This window comes from Atheta coriaria, unplaced genomic scaffold (assembly GCF_025399875.1).
Source record: "Atheta coriaria isolate IRGN ID8LTWV9N9 unplaced genomic scaffold, Caltech_Dcor_3.1 hic_scaffold_9_pilon, whole genome shotgun sequence".
NCBI lineage: Eukaryota > Metazoa > Arthropoda > Insecta > Coleoptera > Staphylinidae > Dalotia > Dalotia coriaria.
The window spans coordinates 1,587,681-1,604,171 of NW_027045451.1; the positions used below are offsets into that span (position 1 = coordinate 1,587,681).

A 16,491-nucleotide genomic window follows, 5' to 3' on the forward strand; every position below is an offset into this window, starting at 1 on the left:
ATCCTAAATCCAAGTTATTTTTAGCTGTAAGAAGATATCCGTCACCCGACGGAACCACGCACGCACTGGTGAACTGACTATTACTCCACGGTTGAAAAACGTTTTACGCGTGCAATCACACTAGCAAACCTCTGTTCAGGTATCATTCCGGTATATGGTGTCGATTGTTTATTGAATACAAATCGATTTACTTAATTATGATATAAAGAAATAAAACTAGTCGCTATGAGCACACGCGCGGTTTACTCGATGGCCGGAATTGAACTGCCTGCGCGGCAACACGCGGTCACGATACGCAGTGGGATGCGCTCGCTGAACTCGACAAAAAATTGTTTACATACATGCACGGATATTTGTTCTAGTCGGGTTTGCTTCTGCCACTATGCGCCGTGTGTTAAAATCATGTCTAGTAACATTTAAATTTTAAGGAATATAAGTGCACTTGTATGGTTAATTGTTCATATTTTCCATTTAATCAACAAAATGTGTATTAGTACACAAATCTTTAACATATGATAAAACATTCAAGTTTCAAAATATTTTCTTTAATATAATTACCGCATATTCAACATGTTGCTAATATTAAATTTATTTACTTATATTAAGAATCTGGTATTTTACTAATTAAATATATTTATAAGTGTTGTTAATAATTTACAAATTATACGAACAGAAACCAATAAATATAATTAACTTTCATATTGCCCGTATCGGATAATAAAAGTATATTTATACACATTCCACACATTTTACTCGTACTTCTGTATATTTTCACCTATTTGTTTATATTTGTTTTATTATCTTCGTTTTGTATATGTTTTATAAGTATATCAATTAAATCTATATCAGCTGCTAACATTCCATAAATCTCTGTATTCATTAGTTTGTAACACGTTTCTCAGGTATTTTTCCATCACATTTCTAAGTTGAATTTCCCTAGGTCACTTTTATTTCCATCTCCATATTTTAATAACTTTAATTTAAAGTACGTATGAAATTATTGCAATTAAAATTGACATATTGCCTACTCGTTTTTTAGTTGGATGATTGCAAAAACTAAATGGTAACATTGGATGATAACCAATTATCTATTTAAACTATTTTTAGACCGCATATAAATATAAATGGCACTAAATAGAATTTAGTGAAAGATATGATCGATTGAAATCAATTTTGTAGCAAATTAATTAACCACGAAGGTAAAAATGCATCCTAATAATATGTACACGATTTTATGCTTTTAGGACAATATACGTTAAAATCATAATGTTTAGGTACGCATAGTCATACTTTGTTTATATACACACTTGGATAAATAACGTTCGTAGGCTTCTCTTAGCATTTGGTTAACTAAAATTTACGTCTTCAGCTCTACTCTTCGCTATCGTATATTGAACTATGTTTACTTCGTTTGTTTTTCTAAATCAAAAATCGCTTCTACGTTTTGTAGTATTTTTTTCTAAATGTGTTCAGATTATTTATAGTTAATAAGTATGTGCCCATTGTTTTTGTGTTTATGATTTCTTTTTGGTGGTTTCGTAAAGGCAACAAATGATAACAATTTAATTAGATTACAAACCCCACTCACTTATAATTTTTCCAACATGGGCAAATCAATGGCAGCCGGAATATCGATGTCCTCCAAATGGATGTCTGACGGATTGAACGGGAAGCGAATTGTGTACCGGTATTTAATATCCATTAAAAGACTCTGTAAACAAATATTTTAATGTTTTCAGTGTTCAAATTTTTCTAATTAAAGTACAAACCTGATTATCGCCATCTGGATCTCTAGTACCCAGTTTAGCTTTAACGTTTCTGATGAAGGTCGGAGACACCCGTTGCTCAAACTCATCGACCGGAGTGTACAGAGATAGAATTTTACAGATCTGCATTGCAGTTAACGCGCTGCACATATCACAAACACTGTCTACATCTTCTTCGTGTTTCCTCGCTTGTAGTAATTGAGCAGCTTGAATTATCGGCTGAAGTGCCGCCTGGATAGGTGCCTCCTTCAAAGTGCAAAGTTAAAATTAGAATTTCTTGCAAAATACCAATGAACTTACATCCAAATGTTTTTCTCGTGTCCACATCTCAAAATGTGAGATGTTATGCCGTATCTGGAAGCCCTTGGACCAATGACAGAGTTCTTTACGTAGGAGCAAGTTATTTAGACTCGACGCACATATGAAATAATATATCTGCTTAAATATTTGTGAAATAACATCTGGATCAACAGCGTAAAACGTGAGTATCTTGTGTTTACTGGAGAGTTCTTGCAAAAGGGCCGTTGTGGGTTTTACAGTTTCCACTACAGGGCTCTCAGCCACGCTGGTGGCTCGTTTTCTAAAACCAGGTTTACCGCCAGTGAGACCTTGTATCTCCTCGTGTTCTAAAATGGCGGGAACTATCAGTGGCTGAATTCTCTCTTTCATTTGTTCCACCAAAACTGAAAGTACACAACAATTAATAACGTTGAATTATTATTGAGCTATTATTACCTTGGTAAATAAAAACGCCCATATCGCAAATCATCTGCCGATACTCAGAAAGATCGAAGTTCCGCAAGCGTTGTTCGTTCTGCTTCTCCGTATTCATAGCCCGATAGTCTTTGTCACCGCTGTATTGCTTCATGCAGTGAATCAGACGCAGAGTGTTTGATAACCATAACGCTTTCGTCTCAATGTCCTCCTGCCGCCGACGTATTACTTTCTTGACTGCTTTTGCAAACTGCGATAATAGCAGTCGTACCTTTTCTTCATTATCGGTATAATCAGTGTGACGCACGCACATAAATAAAATGTAAGCCGGCAAGCATGGAAGGAGTGTTACGGCTGTCCTTGGTTTTAAATCGAGAATCAATGCGCGCACAATTGCGGGTTCGGCCCCCTCCTTGTACGCAAACATGCCCGCAAAACCTGTGTCTTTCTTTTTAATAGATGGCATACTTCGAGAGTGTTTAGTAGCAACTGCAGAGGTACCACTAATGATAATGTCATCCTTTACGGTATCATCCAAATCGATCCCCAATTCCTTCAATCTGCGATGCAGGAGCTTAAGTTGTTTCTTTAATTTTCGTAATTGGTCGCTGAGTAGGTCATTGTTATCAACAAGTTGGAGGTTCTCTGCGGTTAAACGAGTAATTTCAAGTTGCATAAAAGCTTCCGTTTGACTTTGTGGTGTCGTTTGAAGATTTGAAGACAAAATCTTTTGTTGCCTTTCGTTATCTTCTCTTAACTTGTCAATCTCTAGTTTGTACTCCTTTTCGTGAGCTTTGTACTTTACTTTTTCATCTTGCAATTCAAGTTCCAGTTGTTTATTAATGGTCTTTTGTGTTTCATAAGCAAGTGCCAATTCGCCATCTTCGTTTATGTACTCACCAGTTCTAGATTTTGAGCTAACCAATGACTTCAAGTTGTTAGTTTGATTACTAAGAACACTCTTCAACTGAATAATCTCTTCAGATTTTCGATCCAACTCAACTTGGAGGTTCCGCAATTGGATAGACAACTGATTTTTACCACCGGAATCGTCATCTAAAGCAGATCGCAATTCCATTAGTTGGGATTTCAGATTAGAATTCGACAATTCCATTTCTGAAATCTTAATGCTGTCGCAAAAAGATTTCTCTGCGCTTTCAGTCCTTGGTGACAACTCTAAATCATCAAGGCGTTTCTGTAATCGTCCCTTTTCTCGTTCAACCTCTGCAAGTTTATGTTGCAATTTAAGAACCAATGCAACATCAACTTTATTAGCTTCAAATTTGGTGTTTTCACTGGAACTAGAACTCGAAGGTGTTCTTTCGGGCCCTTCTGGGACACCTTCTCCATTATTGGTATCAGAATCTGTCTTCCATTCAATGTTTTCCAACTTTACGTGAGAATTATTTGAGCTTGTAGACCTCACTGAACCATAACCATGATCGGGAAACTCTGACGATTGTTCAATAGTTAAAGAATTCATATCATGTCCATTTCTTATGTGGCTGGACCGGTTCATATCATGCAGTTGACCCTGGAGGTTTTCACAATGCGTCTCCAGTTGATGATATTCCTCAAGCAGTCTTTGGTAGGCATCAGTTTCATTATCCTGTTGTTTCTGCAGTAGCAACTTCTCTTCCTCTAAACGGACCTTGATTTTTTCCTCGGTGCCTTGCTCACTAGTTCTTAGCACTTCGTTAATATTATCCAACTCTTTTCGAAGTTTACTAGTTTCCTCGTCCCAGTGATTCCTCTCTTCATCAATCTCCTTCTGGTACTTTTCTTGCTCATGAACAAGATCCATCTTCTCCTCCTGTTCTCGCTTCACAGAAGTTTCGAGATCTCGGATAGAATCATTCTTTTTAATGATTAGGGACTTCAAATTCTTGATTTCTACCTCCATGGCTTTGAAGGTAAGCATGCGTGCTTTGAGATCACTGATTTCGTTCTGAGCCTTATGGGATTCTTCCTTGAAAACATTGAGGTCTTCAATCTTTTGTTGCAGCATGAAGATCTTGTTCTCCAGACCCTTATTCAGCTTCTTCACGTGTTCAATGGAACGTGCTTCTATTCGCATGCGTTTGTATCTGCGACGTGCGATAAAGCGGCGGATGGTTGCCTGACAGAGAATTATCTGACGTTTGCGTTTGAGCATCGAGCGCCTTGCGAGGTATCCGCGAGCATAACGTTGTATAACTAGTGCCTATAACATAAATGATAATAAATAAATTTGAATTATGGAGTGGATAAGATTTCATTACCATAGCATTATATTTCATCGCCATAAATCTCTTTCTTGCCAGGTATCCTCGAGCGTATCTTTGGATATTGATCATCAACATCTTCTTCTTATTATATTGTGACCATTTGACCCATCCGCGCACGTAACGTTGGATCGTGATGGCTGCTCTATTTCTTCGTAGTTTATCAGCCAATCTATAAATAATATATTTTAATATCATTCTAATCAATATATAATTCAAAGGCAAATTACCTTCTTGCAAGATAACCCCTTGCATATCTTTGAATGTTATATATCGAATTGGTAATCCTCAAGTACTTCTTTCTCCAAACAAAAGCCCTAACAGTACTCTGCATGATAATACAGCATTTTCGCAACTTTTCGGCCCTCAATTTTTCTAAATACGCCACTTGCCCAGCTCGGAAGAAAATTTTCGTCTTACCATATTGATACATATCTTCATTCTTAATGTACATCGTTAGAATATTCCTGCACGTAATTTTCATATCATTTCGGTTAATATCTTTAAATTTGCACAACACTCTGTAACGGTAGAAGAAGTCCTGGTAGGACCAGCGACTTGGAAAACCTGCACTGGAAATTCTAATAGTCTCAAGAACACCACAAGCCCTCAACTGTTCCACTGCTCTTTTCTGGTTAAAGTCAAACGATGTCTTGGTATCGTTAGGTTTGATACACCTGACATAATGCGGTGTTGTAGCATTAAGTGTACTCATTAACATATTTAGAGAGTCTCTGAATTGTGATCCCACTGTCTTTTTGTGAGATTTTGCAGGGGTTGCTGTTTGTTTCGCAGAAATTATCTTCAGTTTAGTACCGGATTTCGAAGGACCAAGTTTCTCAACCTCTACACCAAAAACCCGTTGTAGAAGAGGGTTGCTTCCGTTTTTGATCACATTGATCTGTTCCTCAATCACAGTGTCCCGATTCTTTTCAAGGAAACCAGAGCTTTCGTATTGCACCTTATCCGCAAAATGATTGATGATAAAGGCTGTTGTACCAAACCTTGCCTTTCCAAAGTGAGAATACTTTACGCATTTAGAGTAGAGCTTTTCTGTCCATGACGCATCACTTCCTTTTGGCATCTAGATATCAAGCAATACAAATATCAAACATACCATAATGATTATATCAATATTTATTAAACTTACTCTACACTCTTCATCTAAAAGATCCAATATCCCAAGTTTTGCCTCAATCAGATCAATACAAGGCTGATTATCATAAAAATCTATCATTTTCCACTCGATCTCCTCTCTGATATACTCCTCTTGCTCCAGCTTGAAGACATGCATATTGAATTGCTGCTGCAGCTTTTCATTAGCATAATTAATACAGAACTGTTCGAACGAGTTGATCTCAAAGGTCTCAAACCCGTAGATATCAAGCACTCCAATACATTTATGCCTGGGGACATCCGATTCGAGCGCTTTGTTGATGATCACCACAATCCAGTTGAACAATTCCGAATAAATATGCTTGGCAAGCGCATCACGAGACATGACTGCTTGTTGTATACTCATGGGCTTCATAAAAACCTCTCGCATAGAGACAATTTTCTTTATACAGAGCCATTGTTGAAGAGCCGCTGTGTCTACTCCAAGGAGATTACCAAGGTGTTTTAGATGTTTGTCATTTTTCTATTAAAGAAATTAATAAATGATATAAAATAAAATCGAATAAAAATACCACAACGTGTACCTGTATCCCACAACCCTCTTGGTCCTGCTCGTTCTCTTGTTGAATCATGCATTCCCGAAACTCAATATTCCCAAGATGTAAAATACCCGCCACAATTTTAAAAACATTCGTAATCTCATCCTCTTTAAAACCTAATAAGTTCAAAGCATTGAGAGTTTCTTCATAAGCTTTAAAATCATCAACCCCATCAACATACGGATTTCCTCCTTGGATCAGATAGAAAAACTTAGTACAATCATCCAACTCTAAATATGGGAGACTCTTCCGTGCGGCACAAAGTTGGTAGAAGATGTGATAGTTTCTCTCATCAGGAGCTTGGAAAACTACACGGGACTTTTCCAAAAGATAGGTACGCATTGATGCACCGCTGATCTGATTCTGTTTGTTAAACTGCAGTTCGATAAATTTACCAAAACGAGAACTGTTATCGTTTCGTGTAGTTTTGGCGTTACCGATGGCTTCCATAATAGGACTGCTCGCGAGCACCTTTCGTTCAATGTGCGTTTCGGTGGTTGCATTACTGCCCACGGTCGCAAAATATCGCATTGTGTATTTTGCACTGACTGTTTTTCCAGCGCCAGATTCACCCGAAACAATAATGCTCTGATCGCGCTGCTCGCGTTCCATTTGAGTGTACGCATCTTCTGCCACAGCGAAAATGTGAGGATCCAGATCGCCCATTGGTTGACCTCGGTAAGTACATATTGTATCCATATCTACATTATTAAAAATGGATTAGAATTGAGCTTGTATTGTAATATGGTTGAAATTAAATCTGTTAGCCTAGTTCAGGTGTGAATTGTAACGAAAATATTGAATGTCTGTGGTAAAATTGCGTCAATAGTCAGATTAAATTTCCAGCTACTTAAATTTCAGATCATAATCTATAAGGAAACAAGAAAATGAAAACTGAGTTTATAGTTTAGAGTTTATTATCTTCACATTCCCACAAATTACGAGTATTTCGCTTTCGTTTGTAGGTGATGAGAGTGACTTAATAATTTGCCATTACAACTAAACAAGCAATGCATTGCGTGTAATTGCACGTGTAAACGAAAGTTCACACACGATTTCATTTCTTTAGAGTGCGCCTTGGTTCTCATTTATATTTCTCAATTGACCGCGTTGATGTAACGCCATCTTAAGATAAATTTCAATTCATTTTATTTCCTTGAAGTTTATGCTAAATTACATCATATTTACTATTGTTCGAAGTGTTGTATAACCAAACACGCAAAATGTTAGACTAGGTTATGCGCTTATGCTTACCGTAAATAGGCAACTCATCGTACGGATTAATTGCGACCAGCACAATACCGCAATAAGTGTAGATGTAGCGGTTCTGGCAGAAGCGCACCTGTAAATTATAGAGCACGGCGGGTTCGTGGAGATAGGATAAGGAAGTGAGGTCATTCTCGCCGATGAGAATGGCTGGATTACGAAGGAAGGGCAGGTCGTTTTCGCTGGCAATCGCCAGCGTTTTCGACTGGCTGTCATCTGTGCGTATCTGGAGGGACTTCTTTGTGGGTACGTAGTTCTCCAGCAGCTCTGCACCGACCCATACTTCCTCTGGGTGAGGGATCCATACTTTCGTCCCCTGTAAATAAATATGCACACATGTAGAATGATACACACTGTATATAAAATCAATGTTGATGTTTTTATTGGACGTATAATGATGATTAACTGATGTTGGAAGAGCGGATGATCGATGAAGGAATTGAAGCCGGCTTGTGAAATCGAGCTGCAAATTGCGCGCAATTTCCAAAGTAATTTTCTTTCTTTTTGATGCTTTCCACTTGATATCATAGACATTGCCGTTGAACTCTGGTAAGTTTTTGTTCCCTGGCAGGTCAAAAGCGCGTAAAACTTCAAGATTGCGGCGGCTTTTCATCTTATTATCGGTTATCTTTACAATTCATGTTATACAGCAACAACAATCAAACATGCCGGCAGAAATGTTTTAAATTTGTAATGAAAATTCAAGAAATTGATGAAGTGAATGAATTTAACCGTCACATAAACTGGTTTTTGCATTTTAAATGAATTTTTACGATTTAGGAAGGTTTTTGCTTTCGGTTGCTCTTTGGCTGCGGTTCAAGTTCAGTGGATTCGACTTGGAGTTCTCCGCAGTTCGGACACTCGACCACCAGAAGATAACTGTACTTCGTGTACTAGTACACTTGGCGGCGATCGTTGAAACCGAGAATGTGAACGTACTAAATATTTGTTCATTTTTGGCCAAGAGACAAGCACAAAAGAAAACAAATCATGCAATTCTAACTATTTAGTTCCTGTGTATTAGATCTAATATTTCTTAAGTTAAGTTCAGACACGACAAAGTTTTTGCCTCAACATAATTCGTAGAAATTGAAACAAAGGATAAAATGAAACTATTATATATGTAGTAAACAAGAACGTGAACATGAATGCGAACGTGATTGTATAACTCGAATAGAGCACGTATGTTGATCTCTACAAAGTTAAAATATGTAACCAATGATGAGGAACGATTTTTAAGTAGACGGTTAATCAACTTATTTCACTCAACAGAACTTGAAGTTTATTTTACAAAAAAAACGTGCTATTGAATTTTATTTCTCTATGTTACTTTTATTTTCGCACGTTGTTTTATGTATTTTATCAAGTTAATAATTTTAGCAACATTATATTGTTGTTATAACAAACAAGTGAGAGCAATGCACTTTTGTTGACTTAAGACATTAACATCTACTAATTGCTTGTTTAAATACTTCATAAATTGTTATATATGTCGTTTAGCTTTTCCAGTGTTAATAAAAATTAAAATTTTAATTATTCCAACAGGAAGGAAGCAAATGATTAAATTTAAATCATGGAATAAAAGTACAAAATTAAAAGCAGAAAATGAGATAATTACGTATCAAATCACCATTATCAGTAAATACATAAACGTATAGACATAATAACAAACAAAGAGAAAAACGAATAAAATACGCGATCGAAGGTAAAAAAGATTGAAGAAATAAAATATGCGAGAAGTCAGCGAGCGTGTAAATGCGGTAAACGTTCATTATGTTAACGATCGAGTAAAATTAAATTACAAACCGACGAACCAACCGAACCGACCAGAAAAGCGAACAAATTGATAGGCGTAGAAATATAGACGTAGTGGTTTTAAAACAACAAAGGAAACAACAATTAAATTCGTTCGATGTAGGTAGTATGTAATTTCACACTTTGTAGTTTTAAGAATTTGTTACCTATTTTTAATTTTTAAAATAGCGATAATATTAATTGCTTTATCAAATCGGTAATTAATTTAATTGACCAATTAGTGATGCAAGATATAATTTAAATGAATAATTAACGTTGCATAACTGGTTCTGCATTGAATTTTCGTAGTAAATTTATATATATTTGCATTTCCTGATTGTGAATGGAATTTGCTTGTTTCCACTTGCTTTCACACTTTCCTCCTTCCTTTTACGATCAGTTTTGCAGCAGGCAACTGCCGATAAAATGTGAAACAACTTCAACAACATTTTAAAATTGCGCGTATAGATACGGACTACTATTGCAAACTTTAAATTTAACGTATTAGGTGGACAAAAAGAAAGGTTGACTTGTGACCTAAATTTGTGAAAGTACCTACACTTTCTAGGTCGGATAAATCCCCTCTACTAAACGTGGCGTACATACGCATAACTACTTTTACCATTTGAACTTTTACTGAATTTACAGTCAATATTCATGCAGAAATAAACACGAACTGAAAGGACAAAGAAACTCACTTAACTTTAAAATGTTACTAGGAATTTGATAATAACTTCAAATAAATTTAAATCTAATATTGATTAAACATCCAGATTAAAAATAAGATCATAAGATTTTAATGATAAAAGTAATAATAATGATGACAAATCGAAGTAACAACAATAAATGAGTCATTTTAATTAGCAAACAACAAAAATCATTATCAATATGACTCATATCATAAAATTGCGACAAAAATGATGCAAATACTTGAAAAAATAAAAAGTAATTATCAAAAAGCGTTATATTATACTGTTTTTGACAATTTCTGGCCAAAAATGATGAAATATTAACAATAAAATGCACTCAACATTGAACGTCTGCTGTGAGTTGCTTTTGCGGTAGACATTAATCAAAACCCAGCAAACCATAGCTGGAAATTGCGTGCGAACTAAGTTTACAAACTTTTTGCGCAATTTGCCGTGTTTTCCAGTTTCCACGTTAACAGTCAACATGATTACTGCATACTGGATGTTTAACGAATAATATTGATAAATGATTTAATAAATAAGGGCGAACAGTGTTGACAGTGAATTAATTTTGAATTTATTGCATTTTTAAAGGTGCATTGTCTGAAACATTAAAGCCTCCCACACGAAAATAACTGGCAGTAAAGTATTACACTACTACTTGTAATATGATAGACCCGGAACTCCGATACTTCCACACAAACAAAGTTGAACGTCGAAAAGCAAGAAATTTATCGATTTGCACCACCATTGCGCACGAATGAAAATTCCAACGTGCGTTTGGATTAGAGCCGAGCTTCTGACGTCGGTGGCACAAATACTCCACAAAGGTATAAAGAATTTACATTTGCATTCACTGCAGTGTAATAAAATGATAACCTCATCACAAATCTGAAATTTCACAGCGGAATTTCTTGTTTTATTATTAATAATACCTAATAAAAGTGTCTAAATAAATAATTTAAATCCAGTAAAGATTCTTATGAATGAATGAACGAATGAATGAAAGAATACAAACAGTTGATTCCGTTAATTGATATAAAAACGCGTGAAATCGTAAACGCGCTTGTTTCCTGCCCGAAAAGAAACTATAGAAATGCAGTGAATAATTGTGGGAATTCTCAAAACGTCGAAAACTCTCAAAATTTGCCAAACATCAACATTGGATACAGTTAATGTTGTTTTTTCTGTGTTTTCTGTCCTATATACTGAACATAAATCATCATAGAACTGAAAATAGAAAGGTCCAAATACCAAACTACAAAAAAAGAACAAGAAACAATAAACAATCAAATTTTTAATTGGTCTTAAAACGTCAAAACATAAAAAGTAAACATTAGACATATATAGACAAGATATCTTTGAACTTTACATTGAAGTAGCAAGAACAACTCCTAACACGAACAAGACCAAAAGATTTAAAGCTAAAAGATTAAAGTTCAAGGTACGACTTTCACCTCACAAAGATTAACTTTACATTGTCGTTATTCCCACAATTGCTCGGGATAATTGAATTTCCCGATTTGGAAAATTGCTTAAATTTAAAATAATATTTCACCTTGTTTTCTACATTGAAACAACTGAAATTGACAATTTTTAGTCGCATTATATATAATCACTTCTACAAGTGTGCAGTTTGCAGTTTGCGCCGCCCTATTTAATGGAATCGATATAGTCAACACTATTGGTCACACTATTACGAAATTAGCTATGCCATTATTATCCAAATCGGTTCTCACAAGCAGGACAAACGAGTTGATAAGCATTTATTTCATGCAATTTACAACCAAAATGAAACTCCACCGTCAATGTAATTCACCGTGACGTAGAAAATATGCCGGGTATTGCAATCGGACATAAATCGTAATTGTAATTGATTAAATAGCAACACATCAACAATTCAACGAACGAGCTGACAAATTAAAATTATTGGCCATTGTTCCAATTTATTACGTTCGATAAATCCTGCGGAATTTTTACGCACCTAACGATATTTTGTTTCCGTTTTTTTTTTCTGGACAAAAAAATGAAAATTGAAATATAGTGCATTTGCATTTTAAATAATTTATTTTGTTTTGAAACACTCAGCCAAACATGTCGCTAACAAATCGTCTATATCTATTATCAGCTGGATGCATGCGGCTTATGTGCTCACCTGCCGTCCTTAGGTAAATTGATAAATACTGTCGTTATCAGCGTTTGGAGTGTGAGTCAAAACGCAAACGACTATATACGCAACAACAACATCAACGTACTGAACATGTCATTCGTTAATCTATGTATATTGCCAACGTGTGTTTTGTGTAAAACTTAAAATTTGTCTTGATTTTATAAAAATGCAATCGATGGATTCTTATCATTAGGGAAATATTAAAGTGTGTTTACCTTCGTGTAGAGCTCGATGCTCGTCATGTGAAAAGTGTAATCCTGCTTCTTCCTGCGGGCAATACAATTTTCACCTACCGCAACACTGCGACACTTTTACAGCCCCTTTTTATAGAGAGACATGGAACACGTTTCGTTCAGCGCGCGCGACCGAGTCGAATAGGAGATCGCGAGCGGCAGGAATTCGGCAGGCGCACGGGGCGAACGCATCATGCGCATAATGTGTGCGCAACCGATCTGAGCGGACATGCGTTGCTTTAAAGATCCTGCTGGGTCTCGTATCACGCCTCCTTCTTCAAAACTGCTAGCAGGCAAAAAATTTAAAACAGCTAGCGACATCTACACACCGCAAGTTATAACTAATCAAAGAAACAAACCAAAATTACAGGAATACAAAATAAAACGCTATTAAATAACAACAGTTAAAATTTTCAACACTAGATGTAGCGCTGGCGCAACATTAGCATTGAAAACTTATGTAAACTTTCTGCGCTTTCATGCTTCGAGGTGAGAAACGATCGGGTATGCACCAAACGACGCTGGAATCGAAGAAATAGCAAATTAGCGACAAATCGTGCTTTACAGGCTGGTGTCCTGCTGAGTTATAGCGGTGTTGATTCGTTGCCTCTGCAGTGCATGCAAGTTTAATGTCAATATCCCGTTTGTTTAAGTCAATAAATGATCATATAAAATAAAATTGTTAAGCAGTAGTAAATATAAAACAATAAATAAACTACAATTAAACTCTCTCGTCGAATTTCAAACCTCATAAAACAAAATGTCTAAAAGACAAGCAAGATTTGTTAATGTAATATTTATCTGCATCTTTATTAGATTCTTATTCTTTTTTAAGAATAATTCAAGAAATAACCTTTGACTTCTTACATTTTAACCTTTTGGCACATCAAATATACATTCTCATCGTAATTTTATTTTATTCTTCACAAATTATTATCTCATTATCTAAAATCTTATGTAATCATAAATATGTACTTCCGTTACATAAAAACGTCATAGTCACTTACGTCATCGATGTGCTTAAGTTCGTGTGCATTTAGTGACTTAAACGATGCATTAACATTGTTAGCAGCAATTCGTGAATACCTGAGTGCGTGAAAAGTGCGTTCTGTTACGTCCACTTAATAATCATGGCATGCTTGCGGCTCGCATGTAATAGCCTCTTCTATTAGTCAATCCTACGTACGTGTGTACTGTATGGTAATACTTGTCGAAACAACATTTGTATTTATCTCCGACATCTACACCATCCCGGCCGCATCGCATGTTGCTGCGCGCTGTTGCTTGTTGTCTTTTGTAATAATGCACACGAATGAATAATGTGCTGCTATCGCCAAAGCTCGGTCGCATCTTGTGCTTTGAAGTCCAATCTACGGGCTTGACTTATGCTTAAGTAAAGACTTTGCGCGCGCTTGGCGTTATCTACGATTGTTTGTCGCGTAAATTGTTTCTTGAGAATTCTCTTCAGACACACGGCGTCTTGATAAATTACTCGCGCGTTGTTCCATTGACAAGGCAGTTAAAATATACAAATTGAATGTGAACAAATATGGCAAACATAAAATATTTCATTCTAAAATAATTTTAATATTTTAATAACTTAAACTTTAAAAATCATATTTTTCCGTTGATAAAGCCCAAAAGCTTTTAATTATCTGCTAAAAGCTTTCATCACAAAGCTTTTAAATATTCTCCTTAAAAATTCCTCGTTTATTAGCTTGTTTATGTCTTAACGTCTATTAATAATTAATTTAACTGTTGATTGGTGACTCCAGTGAGAAATCTCACATTTCTCCACTCGCGTCTCTCTCGCAGAGGTTAAGTTGATGTTGCAGATGAAGAATCTGTTTATCATCCGATTGGTAGTTAACTCTTCGTTTCTTTCTCGTGGGTCGCGCAGGTAGACGAGGTGAGGTGTATGTGCGACCGATCAATGGGTTACGCCGCGACTCATGCGACGGCGACGCTCTTCGCGATGGGTTACGAGTTTTTAACTGTAAATTTCGGGGCCATTCGATTACCGCTACATGGCGGGCATGGTGGGCATATTGGTGGGCATCCCAATGCGAAGCGCTACTCACTTTGTGCACATTTTTTTCATCTTCTCACATGCGGACGCTTCACCAATTTAAAGCCCATCGGCAGATCAACGCAACGAATCGGTTTCCACGCGCGCTTTTTATTTGTGAGCAAGACATAAAGACACAAATCATTTGTGTAAATAAATTTCTCGCACCAATTGAATTTCACGGCCGGAAGTGTCGGACGACATATTTTCGTGTGAGAAACAGAATAAACCGGTGTAATTATTTAAGATCAATTAAAATTAACACGAAAAACGCGTAAATTTACTTTGATAATTACCTTTAACAAGTGGTAAACATTAAAATTTATTTCTGTTATTTATTTACCGAATATTGTTCAACTATAGTACTCATATAACAGGTGGAAACAGCGAAAGCAGAAAAGTCAACGCACCCTTGTCGCGATGTAAATGTAGATAACCCCATATTGGTAGATTGTGCGTGCACGGCAACAATGGCATGCATAAAAGTGGGTAGTATTAGTAAACGACCCCCGAGCACCCCAACAATATTCGATATATCGAACGAAAAATATATTAAACCAACACGTCGCAGGTTAGGTTATGTTTTAATTAAAAACACAAGCACAAGTATTTTTATTAAGGCTCGGGGGTGAGTTTATTGACACCTTTCCGTTCGTACTCCTCACGCCGTTAACGATCTCACACCAATACCTATGTCAACGTCATTAAGGGTGAGGTAACCGAACCATCAAACAACATTCGTAATGGCCTGTAGCCCCGTAAGTTTGTAACCCCGTGTGTGTTCACAAGGTGGGTGAACTTTCGCTTTCTACGATTTGATTTCCTACCCTACAGGGCCCCAGGGGGAATGTAGGGCGTTCACCTTTGACGCCAACACCAGCAACAACGATACTTAAGCAAACATATGAAGACAAATTTCAAGGGGCGGATAATAATAATATGAGCAGATAAAATTTACAATGAAAAGAATATTGTGGTAATTTTGGTGATTTAGATTACCATAAATGTTGCATTTAATTGCTCATGAATTAAATCAAGTTAAATGATAAATTTAATACGACAGCTAAAAATATTATGTAGGTATTTGAAATGCAAATTTTTTTGCATTGCGATTTGCATTTATAAATCTGATAAATGAAATATATTTGTAATCTGAAACATTCATGCATTTGAACATGAAAATGTTCAAAGTAAAAAACTTCAAAGTTAAAAACGCAAAAATCTTTAAAGCTATGAAGCAATTAAAAGGTTATCAATCATATTACGTATGACATTTGAATGAAGAAGTTTCATTATGCGGTATAAGCTATATAATCTTAACGTGTTTTATGCTGGCATCCCGTACGAATTCTAAAATATAACTAATCACATTATTATTTGCAAAGCTCTGCAATTAATAACAAAATAATTTCAAAAAACGCAAAATTAGTGATTAAATTAGTGATTAGTTGTTACAAGCAGTAATTATTTAACATGTACCGTACTCTGTACTAATTTTTCTCAATTACTTGTAGATATTTCCCACTGACTGCAAAATTTTCACGCGCACAATAATCAAGCATGAGTAAACTGAAATTGAGAATTGTTTGAATAATGAATGAAAATCTCAACGCCACAACTCACAAACTTGCAACAAACTAAGCACTCGATATCTTTTGATCTGCAAGGAATGAAAAGATGAGCAGATTCGGAGTAGCTATATAATGCGCAATTACAATAATGCGTATTCGTGGCAGAGTTTCAATTAAATTTGCATATTTATAATAACAGCGTATGCATTATACCATTATTACGATAATACGAGAGGATAAA

At 35.9% G+C, this 16,491-nt stretch overlaps 1 protein-coding gene across 1 annotated transcript; it reads right to left on the reverse strand.

Annotated features, from left to right (window-relative positions):
- Positions 1 to 450: 450 nt before the first annotated feature.
- Positions 451 to 12,833, reverse strand: didum (dilute class unconventional myosin). The gene is made up of 10 exons (XM_065313079.1): positions 12,594 to 12,833; positions 7,714 to 8,041; positions 6,445 to 7,160; positions 5,895 to 6,383; positions 4,975 to 5,828; positions 4,742 to 4,916; positions 2,502 to 4,683; positions 2,067 to 2,449; positions 1,770 to 2,012; positions 451 to 1,711 (listed from the first exon to the last, which is right to left on the reverse strand). The coding sequence occupies exons 1-10, from the start codon at positions 12,618 to 12,620 to the stop codon at positions 1,589 to 1,591; spliced, it is 5,520 nt and encodes a 1,839-aa protein (XP_065169151.1). The 5' UTR covers positions 12,621 to 12,833; the 3' UTR covers positions 451 to 1,588.
- Positions 12,834 to 16,491: the final 3,658 nt, after the last annotated feature.

What these genes read in the sequence shown, in the direction of transcription:
- didum (XM_065313079.1), bottom strand. Translation starts at nt 12,620, where the DNA reads ATGACGAGCATCGAGCTCTACACGAAG. An exon ending in TTTTAGATGAAGAGTGTAGA is followed by an intron (nt 5,829 to 5,894) that starts GTAAGTTTAATA and finishes CTTGATATCTAG; the next exon opens with ATGCCAAAAGGAAGTGATGC. An exon ending in CACGAGAAAAACATTTGGAT is followed by an intron (nt 2,013 to 2,066) that starts GTAAGTTCATTG and finishes TGCACTTTGAAG; the next exon opens with GAGGCACCTATCCAGGCGGC.